Below are 16,977 nucleotides of genomic sequence, written 5' to 3' on the forward strand. Positions count from 1 at the left end.
CTCCCAGGACTCACTATTGCAGGCAGGGCGGCGGGGCCCGGGATAGCACTGCACGAGCAGTTTGCGTTCTCCGGACCAGAGCGGCCCAAAGCCCTAGCTGTCCTTCCCCCGGTGAGCGAGAGTCCCTGTGCTCCGTCCCTCACTGTCCGCCCGCACTGAGTGTTGGGCCGGTGAGGGCTCTCCCTGCTCCCCCTGCACGCCCACAGAGCCAGCCTTGCTGCCGCCTGTTGGCAGAGTGTTGTCACAGGGAGCTTTAGGAACACGCCCTCTGTCACCATAGGATGGCCTTCTGAGAGGCTTGAGGACTGCTTCCCCTGCCTCGGGCCACACGAAGCCGGGCATGCCCGGCGGAGGCAGGGTGCGTGCTGGAGGAAGCGATGACACCTGTGGCGGACAGGGCACATGCAGTTAATTTGCGGGGTCACTTTTGTCCTGCAATAATAGGAACTTGTCTTCCCAAAGGCCCTGTAGACCTCCTCAGTGGAAAAGGAGTGTCTGAGAAAGCAGTACCCGTGTGCTCAGTGTTCTCTCCAAGGAATAAAGTTCAGTTGTGGGCGGTGGTGGTTTTGGTCAGTCCCCTGAAAGGGCAGTCTTCGTGATCAGAGCCCATCAGCTCTGTGGCATGGATACGTTTTTATATCTGCACCTACCATTGCGCCGCATTTCTATCCCTGCATTGATCTTGTAACACACAGCAATGCACGACAGAATATGCACTCCCCGCCCCTGGTGACGTGTCCCACGTTCCCAGAGCTCTCGTGTAGGTGAGGTATATGAAGGTGGCCGACGTGCTGGTAGGAGGGCCAGAGAGGGGCTCCCCTGCGGTCCCGGCCTTTGGGCTTTAGAGGCCAACGGGGAAACAAGTGCTTTGTCTGGGATTTTAGGGAGATTTTAGTGTCGCTCTCGAACATCACAAGTCTCAACCCTGTTCTCTGATTTTCAGCCTCTGCCCCCATTACTTGTGAGCTGCTCAACAAACAGGTGAAGGTGAGTCCAGACATGGCCATCTTCATCACCATGAACCCCGGCTACGCAGGCAGGTCCAACCTTCCCGACAATCTGAAGAAGCTCTTCCGGAGCTTGGCCATGACCAAGCCCGACCGGCAGCTCATCGCCCAGGTCATGCTGTACTCACAGGGCTTCCGCACTGCTGAGGTCCTCGCCAACAAAATCGTCCCGTTCTTCAAGTGAGTACCCCAGACTTACCCGTTGCCGTGTCAGTAGCGTGTGCAAGACGTGCCCTTGAAGGGTCATTTCTGCAATCGTGGCACGTCTTCCCAAGTGTGTGTGTCTGATTCTCGATGTTTGCTTATGTGGCTATTGAGAGTGGACTGTTCCAAGGTAGAGCTCTTCCCTTGCAGACTATGTGACGAGCAGCTCTCCTCTCAGAGCCACTATGACTTTGGTCTTCGAGCTTTGAAGAGTGTGCTGGTTAGTGCGGGAAACGTGAAGAGGGAGAGAATTCAGAAGATTAAGAGGGAGAAAGAAGAGCGAGGGGAAGCAGTTGATGAAGGAGAAATTGCAGAAAATCTACCTGAACAGGAGGTTTGTACACGTGTTGTTTGAATCACTCACACCGTAAACACTAGTATTCAAGTTCACCCTTTCAACCTCCCAGCCGTGGCCTGAGAGTTCTGTTGTGATTCACATGTGCTGGGATGGGCGTGTGGAAGATATTGATATTGGTGCGGTGAACTGAGTGAGGACCACGGGAGCGTGCTGAGTTGCTCTGTCACCGACAGCCACGTCTTCCGTACCTTCTGGGGATACGGCAGTGGCCGTGCGAGCCAGGCTCCCCGCCACTCAGGGCTCGGTCCTTTTGTCGCCGTTAGATTCTGATACAGAGTGTCTGCGAGACGATGGTGCCCAAGCTGGTGGCAGAAGACATCCCGCTGCTCTTCAGCCTCCTGTCAGACGTGTTCCCCGGGGTCCAGTACCACCGGGGTGAAATGACCGCGCTTCGAGAAGAGCTGAAGAAGGTGTGCCAGGAAATGTACCTGACGTACGGAGACGGAGAAGAAGTCGGCGGAATGTGGGTCGAGAAGGTAACTGGCCCCCACACACTGTGCAGCCACAGCAGCCGCAGCCACTAGGAGAAGCCACACTTAATAGAGCCCTGACCACGAGGGCCAGGGAGGCACATCCCCTGGTTTATGAAGATTTGAGTTGGGGCTTTTTTCTTAACTTTGACGTAGACCTAACAATTTAGCTGAAAACCTCACTTACGTAGTGTGGTTCGTTCTCTGGAAATGCTGACTGAGTGTGCGATCGTAACAGAAAGTATTCACACCAATAAAAGTTCTACTTACAAGACTTCCCAACATCGTAGATTAAGAACATAAATCTGCTAATTGGCACATGGTTTATAGTCCTTAGTGGCATTCTCCATTTCGTTCTTGTGGGAGATTAAAAAGTATATTATCACACAAGCTGCCTGCTGAGCGCGAGCGATGCTGTGCTGGGTCACACAGATGGCTCATCTGTTGGGTCTCTGCCCTCTCTAGAAGGGATCTTCTGTGCCTCTTCTGAGGCAGGTTGGTAGTCACCCCCTCTTCCACTGGCTCCCAGCCTTCCCGGCTTAACAAAGAACTCCCCACAATTTAGTTAAAACCTTTCTTGAAATGTTTTTTGTCGGTGCGGCCCACATAATGTCTGCTTTAAAAACTCGAGTGCAGCACTTGCTGGCCTTTAGCACATGTCTCCTGTTTGCTGCCACGAAGAAGGGCTGAAGAACCTTCTCGTTCTTTCTCTGGAGTGGTCAGGATGTGATGTCTTTGGCTCTGCAGGTCCTCCAGCTCTACCAGATCACCCAGATCAACCACGGCCTGATGATGGTGGGCCCCTCGGGAAGTGGGAAGAGCATGGCTTGGCGTGTTCTCCTGAAGGCTTTGGAGAGGCTCGAGGGCGTGGAGGGCGTGGCCCACATCATCGACCCCAAAGCCATCAGCAAAGACCACCTTTATGGAACCCTGGACCCCAACACCAGGGAATGGACGGATGGGCTGTTCACACATGTCCTGAGAAAGTGAGTTAACCTTGATTCCAGCGAGCGGGACCTGGGTGCTCTGTCCTTCTGTTAACAGCGGGTGTTACTTTTCCAACCAAAGACTGAATGAATGAAAATGCCACTGCGGAGACTGTTGCAGAGTGAGCGTTTCTAATCTCAAAAAGCTGTTTCAAAATCCTTCCAAACCAGGATCATAGACAACGTGAGGGGCGAGCTACAAAAGCGCCAGTGGATTGTCTTCGATGGCGACGTGGACCCCGAGTGGGTGGAGAACTTGAACTCGGTGCTGGATGACAACAAGCTTCTGACTCTGCCAAATGGCGAGCGTCTCAGCCTTCCGCCCAATGTAAGTGGCCTCTCATGGGGTATCAGACCAAATATCCTGTGTGCTCTAGAGGGCAGGTTCCAGGTTCCACAGTGTAGTGGTCGGTTGTGTAAATAGTTTTCAGAGTTGACTGAGTCTCCTTGTGCTAGATTTTTCCATTCCCGTGGCCAGTGGGAAATACTTCTATAGAACTTATAGAAACTTTGTACTGTTGCTAAATGTTAACCACGCTCCGTGATTCCCAGTTAATGCTCCAAACCCAGCGTTACGGGGTTGTCAGTAGGATTTGTGAAGTTCTCGCACATCTGGGAAGTGGTAAAATGAGTAACTTAGACATGGAAGCTTTCCAGCCTAGCCCTTGGAAACGGGCATTTGGTCCAGGTCCTGGACACATCACTGGATAGATCAGGAAACGTGGGTGGGCCTGGCATGGGTTTGCATCCTACTGAAGGTCCAGCAGGAAAAAAACAGACAAAAGCCCTTGCTGTCCTGGGGCGTACAGTCTGATGTGGAAAACAGACCCTCAAGGTAGACAGTGTCGAGTGCTCAGGAGAAGATGAGCTGGAAGGCAGTGGTTGGTGCTGGCGAGAGCCGGAGGGTACGTGGTCAGGGATGGTGACGCGGAGGCATCACCTAGAAGTGTTTGGCATGTGAGGGAGCCGGTCCCGTGGGCCTCCAGATAGAGGGGGGTTTGACTGGGGTATGAGGAGCGAGGGGAGAAAAGGCGGCTGGACCAGAGACGAAAGGGGCCAGATCAGGTTGGGCCCAGGGCAGTGTAAAGACTGTCACTTGCCCGTTGGGTGAGTCGGGAGCCCTGGGAGTCTGGATCACATCCCTGACTGTCGGGTGGAGAGTAGTTGAAGAGGACGTGTGGGAGCAAGGGGACCATCTAGAGGCTGCGAGGTGGCCCAGGCACAGCTGTGGGGCAGGCCGGGCGAGCTGGCTGCACGGGAGCTGCTGAGTTGTGGTGTCATTTAAAGTTCATGCTGACGGGACTCGCCGAGGGACCGGCGGTGGGCGTGAGAAAAAGGGGGCGGTCGCTTCACAGGAGCACCTGGTGATCATGAACCTGTGAGCCAGCAATAGTGGTTGTCGTCACTTGAGAAGCCAAGCCAGTGATGCCTAGTGCCAGTCTGGAAATGTGCGCTTAGCTCCGCCTGTGTCTTGACACGTCAGGTCTCTCTGTTACAACTCGTTAGGCAGTAGATCCTGACTATCGTTGGAACGAGACTGCTCTCCTGTGAGGCGTGTCGGCACTGAGGTTAGGGCTCTGGAATCAGACCGTCTGCTTTGAATATCAGCTCCACTTACCAGCAGTGGGACCTGGGGGAGGTACCCAGCCCCATCTGTGGAACAGGGACACTGCGCCTGGCTCCAGGGATGGGTGTGAGGGTCGGTGGGTCCAGGCAGGGAGCGTGTCGCCGTGCCCGGCCCAGGGTAAGGCTAGCGCACATCCCCAGCTGATGCCCCCTCCAGCGGAGCTGTGTCTTGTGTCCGCCAAGGGCTGGTCCTGTGGGCTCACCTGCTCTTCTCCCCACCACACACACTTCCTACCCAGGTCCTTGTGGAGGGCCTTTGGTAGGTGCTGTAGTGATGACAGCCGTAGACGGTTTTGCTTTTTGAAATAAGTGCAGAGAAACTAGATTTAATTTAATCGCTCTTTCGATGTGTGTATAGGTAAAAGAATTTTAACACCCCAGTTTCTATCAAACCTACAAAACTAAACCTGCTCTGTGTTTTCTCTTCAAGGTGCGAATAATGTTTGAAGTACAGGACTTGAAATACGCCACTCTGGCCACGGTGTCCCGCTGCGGCATGGTCTGGTTTAGTGAGGACGTTCTCAGCACAGACATGATCTTCAACAACTTCCTGGCCAGGCTGCGTAGCATCCCGCTGGACGAAGGGGAGGACGAGGCCCAGCGCCGGCGCAAGGGCAAAGAGGACGAGGGGGAGGAGGCGGCTTCCCCAATGCTGCAGGTACGAGGGCTGGCACCGCTCTGCCAAGTGCAGCGGCAGATCTGCAGCTGGCGGGGGGCGGGGGCTTCCCGCACAGTGAGGTCAGGTGTTCCACCCCCGAGGGTCTAGAGGCCAGGGGGGGCCGTGGTGCTGCTCATCCGTGGAAGCTGGGCCCTCAGCGTTGTCGTATGGCAGTGCCTAACGAAGAAGCAGTATCAGCTGCCGAAGTGAAGACCCGTTTAGGAAACTTTAAAGAGTTCTTGTAGTTACCTGACTTTTCTCTGCAAATTGACGAACAGCTGCCTTTTTCCATTACAGTGATGGACTAAGGATTGATCACTGAAGGTTATCCAGAAAAGTGTGTGTGTGTGTGTGTGTGTGTGTGTGTGTGTGTGTGTGTGTGTTTACAGGCCATGTGACTCTCTCCCGGGCCTAGGTTAGACTATATGAAAATCTCCGGGGTTTTTTCAAAACGACAGACATCATCTACTGCTTCTTGCAGATCCAAAGGGATGCGGCCACAATCATGCAGCCGTACTTCACGTCCAACGGTCTGGTCACCAAGGCCCTGGAGCACGCCTTCAAGCTGGAGCACATCATGGACCTGACCCGTCTCCGCTGCCTGGGCTCGCTCTTCTCCATGCTCCACCAGGCCTGCCGCAATGTGGCCCAGTACAACGCCAACCACCCCGACTTCCCCATGCAGATCGAGCAGCTGGAGCGCTACGTTCAGGTCAGCGAGCACCTGCATTGCAGGAGAGGGGGCTCGACGGGGCTGGGGCACGGATGGCCTCTGTGTCTGCGAACCTCCTGAGACAACGTGCCTGCTTGGGTGTGTTCTCTTCCCTGGGAACAGGGTCAGGCTTTCATGGGGGCCGAGAAAGGTGCAAGCATGTCCATGATCCAAGAACACTGGGAACCACTCTTTTCGAGGTTAATGTTGCCATAAATGTCTTCATTGTTGAAATTTTATTTAAAAACGGATCCCGTTCTCTCTTTAAATAGCGATATTTGGTTTATGCCATACTCTGGTCCTTGTCTGGAGATAGTCGGCTGAAAATGAGAGCAGAGCTGGGTGAATACATCAGAAGAATCACAACGGTGCCGTTGCCCGCTGCACCCAACATACCGATTATTGATTATGAAGTAAGTCCATGAAGGAGTGGCCTCCCTGCCTTGACCTTGACATGTTGGTGTAATTCGTCCTGGAGACACCTCACCATGAGCTTAATCTTTATTTCTTTTTTTTTTTTCTTTATTTGTTTTGAGAGAGAGCGCATGCGTGAGTGGGGGAGGGGTAGAGACGGGGAGAGAGAGAATCCCAAGCAGGCTGTGCACTGTCGGCACAGACCTCGCGACCTGTGAGATCGTGACCTGAGCCGAAACTAAGAGTTGGACACTTAACTGACTGAGCCACCCAGATGCCCCATTAACCTTTCCGTTTCATCAAAGGATACTGTCCTTTGCTTTATGTGGCATAAGGAGAGCAGTTCTGGTTTATATGAAAGTGAGCAAGTCTCTAAGTGCGGGGTGTGGCTCCCGGAGTGACCCGCACCCCTTCTCTGGGTGCAGGTGTCCATCAGCGGAGAATGGTCGCCATGGCAGGCCAAGGTGCCTCAGATTGAAGTGGAGACACACAAGGTGGCGGCCCCTGACGTCGTCGTGCCAACTCTGGACACCGTCCGCCACGAAGCCCTCTTGTACACCTGGCTGGCTGAGCACAAGCCGCTGGTCCTGTGCGGGCCCCCCGGGTCTGGCAAGACCATGACCCTCTTCAGCGCCCTCCGGGCCTTGCCCGACATGGAGGTAAAGCGGCTGGGAGGTGGGCAGCAGGCCTTTCGGTGCTCACGTACGGGATGGCGCTTGTAACGGTCGATTTGCCTCTTCCGTCTAAAGGTTGTGGGTCTTAACTTCTCGAGTGCTACCACTCCAGAGCTCCTGCTGAAGACCTTTGACCACTACTGCGAGTACAGACGCACCCCCAACGGTGTGGTTTTGGCCCCGGTGCAACTTGGAAAGTGGCTGGTGCTATTCTGTGATGAGATCAACTTGCCAGACATGGATAAATACGGGACACAGAGGGTCATATCCTTCATCAGACAGGTTTGTGTACATCCGCAAGTCCCCACTGACCTCGTTCACATTTGCCATTGATGTGCTGACCCTCCCGCTTTCCCTCAGATGGTGGAGCATGGAGGCTTTTACCGAACCTCAGATCAAACGTGGGTGAAGCTGGAGAGGATCCAGTTTGTCGGGGCTTGTAATCCACCCACGGATCCTGGAAGAAAGCCCCTCTCTCACAGGTAACACACAGCTCCGTAGACAGCACTGGCCTCACACACACCCCTGTTCCAAGATTGTTTTAAACGTAGCACAGCAGAAATCTGGTTTTGGTCGTAAAAAGGTAACAAAATGCTGATTATCGTAGGGTGGTTCCTGGGCTCCTTGTGCCGTGCTGCAATACTGGAACACACACTCAAAAATAAAAGCACTGACTCTCTGGGTGGTAACGAGCTAACTGCCCCAGACCTGTCTGTGGGGCCACAATGAGGCTGTATCAGCCTGCGTCATTTTCCCATTTGGGGTTGGCTCTTTTTGAAAGTTTTTTGCACCTACTGTTAGTGTCGGCGCCCAGGCCCCAGCAGTTTGTGCGTGATCTGCGCGAATGGGGACGTGAGGCCTGTGTGGGTGGATCGGGAAGCAGCCCTGGGTCTGGGCCCGGGCCGGGCCGGGGCACTCTCCGCTCAGGCACACTGCTGATCAGCTGGGAAGTCTGAGCCGGCCGTCCTCACGCAGATTCTTGCGCCACGTGCCGGTCGTGTATGTGGATTACCCGGGACCCGCCTCCCTGACGCAGATCTACGGCACCTTCAACCGGGCCATGCTGCGGCTCATCCCGTCCCTGCGCACGTACGCGGAGCCACTCACCGCCGCCATGGTGGAGTTCTACACCATGTCTCAGGTACGCGGGGTCGGGCGCTGCTAAAAGATGGAGCTTTATTTAGAGCTCTTGTTGAGCCGGGACTTCCCAGAGCCTGTCCTCAAATCATTCTACCAGGTACCACGACTGCAGACGTTTCCCTTTTTTTCTTGTTGCCCTTGTCTGCACACGTTACATACAGTATTTTTTACAAAATCGGTACTGTACTCCTCAGTTTCTCAAAGGACACGGACACTTGTTATTACAGCACAACCATGGGTGTGCGTGTGGTTATTTGTAATGATGATGTGTTGTCAAACTGCTCTCCGGGCAGCTGGACCACCGACGTGGCCGCCAGCATCGTCTCCGTCCACCACCCTCATTACCGCTTTCAAACCGCCTGGTGAAAGGAAGCGGTTCTCCCTCCTGCTTGGGACTCGCGCATCTGGGATGCCTTCCGGTTTCGGTGCCTCCCGGGGCACTGAGAGCTGCTGGCCACCCCCCATCCCCAACCAGGCACAGCCGCCCTGCTCCTCCCCGATTGCCTGCACATCCAGTAGTGTCCAGAAGTGTCCAGTACCCTTCCTGGTATTTAGTTTGCTTTTCGTTCTGTGGAACTGCAACTTTTCCTGCAGAATTTTTAACATCATCAAGTGTAAATCTTTTTTTTTTTCTTTGTTCCTGCTTTTAAAATCATGCTTAGGAAGGCTTTCACTGAACTTAGGAATTACATGCTTTAAAGTCTTTTCATAAGAGCATTGTTGTAGTTTCGTTAAATAGAATTAATTTTAACATAAAAGTGAGCAACTTGGATGGAACTTTGTTCCAGATAGTTGTCCAGTGGTTCCAACGTTGTCTACTAATTCATCCTTAAATTTTCTAGGGTTTAGGTTGTCTGTTTTGAATACAAAAATGTTACACAGCACTTGATCTCTTAACCACTTTTCATGTGTTTTAAGGGATTTATACATACCTCCCACTTTTCTGAACCTGCAGGAGAGATTCACTCAGGACACACAGCCCCACTATATCTACTCACCCCGTGAGATGACGAGGTGGGTACGAGGGATCTTTGAGGCCCTGAGACCTCTGGAAACCCTGCCTGTGGAAGGCCTCATTCGGATTTGGGCACACGAAGCCCTCCGTCTCTTCCAAGACAGGTAAGGCCAAGGATGCGGTTAGCTCCTTGCTCCGCCTACACTGATGCTTATGGCCCTCCGAGTTAGGCTGTGTGCAGGGCTGGCCTGCCCAAGTTTGAGCCAGCCTCTGTTGGTGGTGGAAAGGGGCAGAGGCGGCAAGGGCAGCCTTGGCGTCTGAGCACAGCCACCCCCAGCATGATGGGTGTCAGGGCTCAGGGACTGCCCACCACCAGTAAGGGTAGGTAGGTAGGGGGCGAGGCACTTCCATTAAGCTCGGTAACTCTCATGCCTGTGCCCCATAACCTTGTCCAAGCTGGAGTTTTCTGGCGAATTTAAACGCTTTCTAGGAGCACCTGGCTGACTCAGTCGGTAGAGCGTGCAGCTCTTGATCTTGGGGTCATGAGTTCAAGTCCCACACTTGGCATATAGATTCCTTTAAAAAAAAAAAAAAAAAGTAGGAGCCCCTGTGTGGCTCAGTCGTTTGGGCATCCGACGTCGGCTCAAGTCATGATCTTGCAGTCCGTGGGTTCGAGCCCTGCGTCGGGCTCTGTGCTGACAGCTCGGAGCCTGAAGCCTGCTTCAGATTCTGTGTCTCCCTCTCTCTTCTCTCCTGCTTGTGTTCTGTCTACCAAAAATAAACATTTAAAAAAAAAAAAACACCACCATTAGATGCCTTCTAGCGACTCCCTGGCAGGTGGTTTCCATAACCAGCTCTCCTCACCCTTGAACTTTATTCACATCAAAGGGTTTGCAGCTCTGTCTCTTTATCTGTTGGCCTCTTTTCTCAGGTCTTGCCTTGTAGATTCTGAGTTTGGGGACGAGCTGCTCGTGACTGTAGTGATCAGTGTGGACCATGAAAAGTTTTGTGGTTTGAGTCCCAGGAAACACCACAGTGGAAAGTTGAGTCTTTACCTCTTGAGGGATCTTGAAAATTACTGACGTTTTTAAGCCAGAGTCAACTTCTTGCATTCTTTGGAGTCCAGTACAGTCTTCGTTTTACAGTAGATTCTTAATTTTCCTAGTTTCTGCCCTGTTAATTTTTTTTTTTTTTAATATTTTGTGTATTTTAGCATAGTTTTTCAGGCTCATTTTAGATCGGTGAGGAAAAGTTAAATTTGTGTTACTTTAGTTCTAAACTTCTAAAAATTAATTCTTGGCTCAGTCAGTTAAGCATCCGACTTTGGCTCGCTCGGGTCATGATCTCACGGTTCGTGGGTTTGGGCCCCACATCAGGCTCTGTACTGACTGACAGCTCAGAGCCGGGAGCCTGCTTCGGATTCTGTGTCTCCCTCTCTCTCTGCCCGTCCCCTGCTTGCGCTCTGTCTCTCTCTCAAAAACAAAAACCATTTTAAAAACATTTTTTAATAATTCTTAATTAATTTACTATTTAACACAGCGTCACAGTTTCCTTTCTTTGGGGGAATGTTCTGCCTGTGAATCGGGCTGCTCAGAACAGTGCAGGAGGTCAGGCCTCTTGTGGCCGGGCAGGTCCCCTCGCTCACAGGGTAAGTGTGAGGTGGCCGTACGCAGAGGACATAGTCCCTCTGACCGCTCGCAGTCCCAGGTTTATGTGGTTGGTCAGTTAATGTTACTCCTGGGAGAACCCAGGGCAGATGGCTCCCTCCAGACCGAGGGTATGGACTTGTGTGTCCAGCGGCTGCACCTCCAGACCAGTGAGTCCTGCCTCCGGGCAGCTCTTCTCACCTGAGCTCACGAGGAGTCTCAGAACTTGCTTCATCGTAGGTCTCTGGCTCTCACACCGGGCTCCTGGGAGTCCACTGAGTCACACAGCAGCCCCGCCCCAGAGCCCAGTGCACGGCATGAGCGAAGCAAGTGGGGGAGGGGAGCAAGGAACATCGTGTTAACTTCTTTTTATTTAAAACAAAACAGAACAAGAAAAACTTCTAACCCTCTCTTTTTTAATAATGAAGAAATTTGATGGGGGCGGTGCCTGGGTGGCTCAGTCGGTTAAGTGTCGACTTCAGCTCAGGTCATGATCTCACGCCTCATGAGTTCAAGCCCTGCGTTGGGGGCTCTGTGCTGACAGCCTGGAGCCTGTTTCAGATTCTGTGTCTCCCTCTCTCTCTCTCTGCCCCTTCCTGCTTGTGCTTTTTGTTTCTCTCTGCCTCAAAAATAAATGTTAAAAAAAAATTTTTTTTAAATAATGAAAAATTTTGAGCTATAATTTCACAGATTTCCCAAAATGCCAGAGATGAAGTTGTATTAAATTCCAATTGGCTGCATTAACTATGTGACCCGCAACTGGTAGCCTGAGTGTGTCATACATTCAGCTTCACAGGAGGTGCTCGCCACCGCCCCCCCCCGCCCCCCCCCCCCCGCCAGCCCTTCCATGTGGACTCGTTCAGTCTTACCTGCTTCGTCATGGTTTCCTTTATAAGCCCTGGGTCTCTGGCACTGCGTGTGTTGGCTGTCCCCCTGTTTCCCTGTGACCCTGGGAACTTTGTATTAGGCAAGCGTAGAAACTAGAATCACGTTGGCATGTTGTAAATCGATGTGATTAAACACTTTTAGAGGAATTTTTTTTTACTTGTATTTTAAGTAATCTCTACACCCAACATGGCACTCACCCTCATGACCCCCACATTAAGGGTCGCATGTTCTAACTGAGCCAGCCAGGCGTCCCCTAGAGGAATTTTTTTAATGTAACGGTGCCATAGGTTTGAGGGGTTTTATGTTTAATAACATTTTTAATTGTTTAAGCTGTCTGGAGTTAAGATTCTTAGGTTTTTCCATTGGGAGAAAAATGAAAACTTCCGGTAAAGGCTAATTCTAGCCCTTGGAGTTGCCCACAGCCCCAACAAAACGGGGTGTTCTCTCAGCACGGCTCCTGTTTGCATTGATACACACATGGCTCTTCTTCGACAGACTCGTGGAGGACGAGGAGAGGCGCTGGACAGACGAGAACATCGATATGGTTGCTCTGAAGCACTTTCCCAACATAGACAAAGAGAAGGCGATGAGCCGGCCCATCTTGTACAGCAACTGGCTGTCAAAGGTAACAAGTTGTCATTTCAGAAATACTTCCTTCTGCCCTTTCAGTTAGATTTCTCTTCTTGTCAAACAGACCTTTTTCCCAAAGTACCCTGTAAGCAAATCATTGGTTCCAGGCACGATGCTGATAACTTACGGTAGACTGTCCCCGGAGTGTGCCCAGGGCTGGCGGGCCGGCCGTGTGTTTCTCATCCCATGAGATGGTTGCTGCCAGAGTCATGCAGTCCCACCCATCAGGGGCCAGGCTTCGGCGTGTTTGCAGCAAAAGGAGTCTTCCCCTTGGCTTTCACTTCCCTCACACTCCAGAAATGAGCCAATTGTGAATAATCCATGTAAAAACATTTCCTATACTGTTATACTATACAAAGTTGACGCTTCTAGAATAGTTGTGAGCTGTTCTTTTTCTGAAAGAGAGTAGGATTTTTAGTAAGGTGTAGTTTCAATGTGCATTCCATTCAGCAGGTAGTTCAGGCACAGGGATGAGGAAAATCTTGTAGAGAGCGCACAGTCCAATGGGGGGGAGAGAGCAATGGAAACAGCTCCGTCTGGAGAGATCTCAGTAGAGCTGACCCTGATATTGGCTCCTAAAGGGGCTTGTACACCTTTGTCAAGAAGGGCTTGCCAGGCAGAGGGCCTGACAGAAGCAAAGGCACAGAAGCAAGAAATAGCAAGACAGGTTTGGTGTTGCTAGAATTTTCTGTGTGTTTCTGGACTCCAGATACTAATCGTTCTCATTTATAGGCACCATCTTCTCCCAGTGGCTCATCTGTCGCCGTCTTTATGGTGTCTTCTGACAAGCACATGTTGTCAGAGTTCTGTCATTTAAACCCATAATCCGTGTGTGTGTGTGTGTGTGTGTGTGTGTGTGTGTGTGTGTGTGTGTGTGGAGTGAGCTACAGGTCTGTTTCCAGTTTTCTCCTGGGACGTCCTGACCCAGCGCTATTTGTTGGATGATCCCTTACTTGGCAGAATCTGTCATTATGGGTTCCCTGCCTGCACAGGTCTATTTCAGAGGCTCTGTCCTGCTCTGTTGCTCGTTTGTCACTCCTTGTGCTCAAAACTGCATGACCTTGATAGATAAGGACAACGAAGTCTGATAGGATAGGCCTTCACACCTGGTTCTTCTTTAGGGCGATCTTGACCTGACCGTCCTTGGCCCTTTCCTCTTGCAAATGAAGTTTAGAATTGGCTTGTCAAGTTGTGCTAAAACCACCCCACTGTCCACCACTGAGATTGTTTGTGGCTGGGATCGTATTCACTTTCTCTGTCAAGTTGAATGGAGCTGACGTTTTTACAGCAGTTCACTTATCCCTGCACGGTCATGGTTTCTGTCTTCTTCATTTATTCAGGCCTTCTATGAGGTATTTCAGGGACGTTCAGTTTTCTCTACAAAGATTTCCCCTGGTTTTAGATCGAGTCCCAGCTAACTTACATTTTTGTTGCTATGTTGTAAGTGATACCTTCTCGTATATTTTAAAGGTTTTTTGGCACCTGGAATTGTAATTGACTGGTATAATACAGAAGATGATTTCTCTTAGTAATTGGGTCTTAATTCTTTTTTTCTAGGATTACATCCCAGTAGACCAGGAAGAATTGAGAGATTACGTCAAGGCTAGGCTGAAAGTCTTCTATGAAGAAGAACTTGATGTTCCTCTGGTCCTGTTCAATGAAGTGTTAGACCACGTGCTCAGGATCGACCGGTGGGCTTTTTGTTGTTACAGCCTCTCTGCTCACCCACGCCACTGTTCACTAGTGGCAGGGGATCCTCCCAGCCGACTTCCCCTCACCTCCACCTCTGCCTTCTCAGCTAAGCAACCCCCCTCCCTTCTAAGTCCCACTTCTCCGTCCCTTACCTGCCTCCCGCACACTCGCTCGGCTCCTGCTAATAGTCTGTTCCTGCCATGACCGACACCTCTTGTTAGATTCTGCCTTGTGCCGCCTGGGTGTCTGGAGGATAGGACCATGTCCCCCACTAGGCCTGGCAAATAGCAGTCGCTCAACAAGTGGTTGACTTACCAATTTAAGTTAAAATACCTTAGAGATGTTGTAGGTTAACTCCTGAGAAAGTTTAGGACCCGAGTGTCAAAAGGAGAACAGAGCCTAAAACCCTTTTATCTTTTCTGATGCTGTCAGGATATTCCGCCAGCCTCAAGGCCACTTGCTTCTGATTGGTGTCAGTGGAGCAGGAAAAACCACCCTGTCCCGTTTTGTGGCCTGGATGAATGGTTTGAGTGTGTACCAGATTAAGGTGGGTCTGGTCGATGCCTCTTACTCCCAGCGACAGTTTCCCGTGTGCGTGAGCACACGGCTCCCTGAATGAGATTGGACCTAACCTGTCGACTGCTTCCGCAGGTGCACAGAAAGTACACCGGGGAAGACTTCGATGAAGATCTTCGGACGGTGCTGAGGCGTTCCGGCTGTAAGAACGAAAAGATAGCATTTATAATGGATGAATCCAACGTGTTAGATTCTGGATTCCTGGAGCGAATGAATACCCTTCTGGCCAACGGGGAGGTACGTGCCACGTTGCGTGGTGTTGGGTGGTGGTGTCAGCTTCCCAGGGCCGGTCAGTCGTAACGCCCTCTCGTCTGTTAGGTCCCCGGCCTCTTTGAAGGAGATGAGTACGCCACTCTGATGACCCAGTGCAAAGAGGGGGCCCAGAAGGAGGGCCTGATGCTGGACTCGCACGAGGAACTGTACAAATGGTTCACCAGCCAGGTCATCCGCAACCTCCACGTCGTCTTCACCATGAACCCGTCCTCGGAGGGGCTCAAGGACCGCGCGGCCACCTCCCCGGCACTTTTCAACAGGTGGGCCAACGTGTGCTCGGCTCTGGGTTACTCTGGGTTACAACAGCCGATTTCTTCTCAAGGGACAGACCTGGCTCTTGGGAGCTATTTGAGACGTGGGCATCTTTTGCAGGTGTGTGTTGAACTGGTTTGGGGACTGGTCCACTGAAGCGCTGTATCAAGTGGGCAAGGAATTCACGAGTAAAATGGACCTGGAGAAGCCGAATTACATCGTGCCTGATTACATGCCGCTGGTGTATGACAAACTCCCACAGCCACCGTCACATCGGGAAGCGATTGTAAACAGCTGTGTATTTGTTCATCAGACTCTTCACCAGGTGGGTTGTTTCAAGGTCCTGGAAAAAGCAAAACTAACCATCGTACTGACGTAAATCGATGAAGACGAGACCCTAGGGTATTGCATATTAGGCACAATGCCATTGCTCGCTGCTAACTCTTTCGGTGACACATCCTCCTACTTACCAGGCTGCACCTCCTGAGATCCTTGACCTTCGCTGCTCTGTGGATTCTGCTTCCGTAAAGCGTTCTACTCTGCTTTCCTTTTCTCGTTGCCGCTAGGTGCACGGGTCCTGGTTCTCTATCCTAGGCCAGGGGTTGGCATACTTCTCCTGTAAAAGGCCAGATAGTTCATGTTTGAGGCTTCGTGGACCAGGAGGGTCTCTTGACTGCTTGGCCCTGCCTTGATACACAGAGCCTGCACGGCCCGCACGGAAACGGGTGGGTTTGGCCGTGTGCCACTAGTACTTCGTCTGCAGAAATGGGCAGCGGCCAGGTCTGGCCCACTGGCCAGGGTTTGCTGTCCCTTGCTTTAGGCTCCTCATCATGGAAGAGTCCCATCTGCTCCCATCTGAAAGGCATTCGTAAAGACCACTCTGAGCCTGTGGGCGTCCAGTCGACCACTACCCTGCCACCCCCTGCCATTAACCTGCAGGCTGCCTCCACTTGCCTCTGGAAGGTAGCCCTGCCCTGGCTTCCTTGGCTGGGCTCGTGTCCTCGTGCCGTGGCCGGAGAGGCCGGAGCAGCTGGTCCCGCGGAGCCGCGCCTCTCGCCCTCTTCCTGGTGCCACCTCTTACTTTGGTGTCCGTGGAAAATAAGCAGAAGGCCTAGGAGGCACAGCATTACACAGTGCCCCCCAGCTGTACACGTGTGAGGTCGCCAGGGTCATCAGAGGTTTGACGAGCGAGCTTAGGGGTTCCCGGGGCTCCCTGAGATCTTGTAGGAGGCTGAGCTGAGACCCCAACTCAAGTGTGACTCCTTTTTTTCTCATGTGTGTTTATTTTGAGAGAGAGTGAGCACGTGTGCGAGGGAGGGGGAAAGAGAATCCCAAGCAGGCTCCGTGCTGTCAGTGCAGAGCCTGGTGCGGGACTCAGTCTCACAAACCGTGAGATCGTGACCTGAGCTGCGACCGAGGGTCAGATGTTCGACCCACCGAGCCACCCGGTGCGTCTCAAGGGTGATTCCTCGGGGCTGGGTCCCTGCCCCAGGTCACTCGGCAGCCTACAGAGCAGTTAGCGTTTGGAGGGCAAATCGCAGAGAACGTCCTCGAGAGCGAAAAGATTTCACTGTTTTCTCAAAGGCTAATGCTCGGCTAGCGAAGCGAGGGGGCCGGACGATGGCCATCACACCTCGCCACTACCTGGACTTCATTAACCACTACGCCAACCTGTTCCACGAGAAGCGGAGTGAGCTGGAGGAGCAGCAGATGCATTTGAACGTCGGGCTCAGGAAGATCAAGGAAACTGTCGACCAGGTACGTCCATCCCGGGTGCTCGCTTTGCTTGCGGGCAGGGGGCTGGCGTGAGGACCCC

The 16,977-nt window shown here is 52.2% G+C and overlaps 1 protein-coding gene across 2 annotated transcripts in view; it reads left to right on the forward strand.

Annotated features, from left to right (window-relative positions):
- DYNC1H1 (dynein cytoplasmic 1 heavy chain 1) overlaps positions 1 to 16,977 on the forward strand; it is a 77,849-nt gene that overhangs the window by 45,227 nt on the left and 15,645 nt on the right. For both annotated transcript variants that reach the window (XM_047864560.1, XM_047864558.1), the window contains exons 30-49: positions 944 to 1,187; positions 1,362 to 1,545; positions 1,833 to 2,045; positions 2,787 to 3,025; positions 3,197 to 3,353; positions 5,082 to 5,309; positions 5,791 to 6,021; positions 6,294 to 6,434; positions 6,861 to 7,094; positions 7,185 to 7,391; positions 7,470 to 7,591; positions 8,085 to 8,250; positions 9,205 to 9,368; positions 12,234 to 12,363; positions 13,926 to 14,059; positions 14,493 to 14,607; positions 14,712 to 14,873; positions 14,955 to 15,169; positions 15,282 to 15,486; positions 16,746 to 16,919. In XM_047864560.1, the coding sequence (XP_047720516.1) occupies positions 944 to 1,187; positions 1,362 to 1,545; positions 1,833 to 2,045; positions 2,787 to 3,025; positions 3,197 to 3,353; positions 5,082 to 5,309; positions 5,791 to 6,021; positions 6,294 to 6,434; positions 6,861 to 7,094; positions 7,185 to 7,391; positions 7,470 to 7,591; positions 8,085 to 8,250; positions 9,205 to 9,368; positions 12,234 to 12,363; positions 13,926 to 14,059; positions 14,493 to 14,607; positions 14,712 to 14,873; positions 14,955 to 15,169; positions 15,282 to 15,486; positions 16,746 to 16,919 (3,665 nt within the window). The remainder of the gene's footprint in view (positions 1 to 943; positions 1,188 to 1,361; positions 1,546 to 1,832; positions 2,046 to 2,786; positions 3,026 to 3,196; positions 3,354 to 5,081; positions 5,310 to 5,790; positions 6,022 to 6,293; positions 6,435 to 6,860; positions 7,095 to 7,184; positions 7,392 to 7,469; positions 7,592 to 8,084; positions 8,251 to 9,204; positions 9,369 to 12,233; positions 12,364 to 13,925; positions 14,060 to 14,492; positions 14,608 to 14,711; positions 14,874 to 14,954; positions 15,170 to 15,281; positions 15,487 to 16,745; positions 16,920 to 16,977) is intronic.

This window comes from Prionailurus viverrinus, chromosome B3 (genome assembly GCF_022837055.1).
Source record: "Prionailurus viverrinus isolate Anna chromosome B3, UM_Priviv_1.0, whole genome shotgun sequence".
Classification (NCBI taxonomy): domain Eukaryota; kingdom Metazoa; phylum Chordata; class Mammalia; order Carnivora; family Felidae; genus Prionailurus; species Prionailurus viverrinus.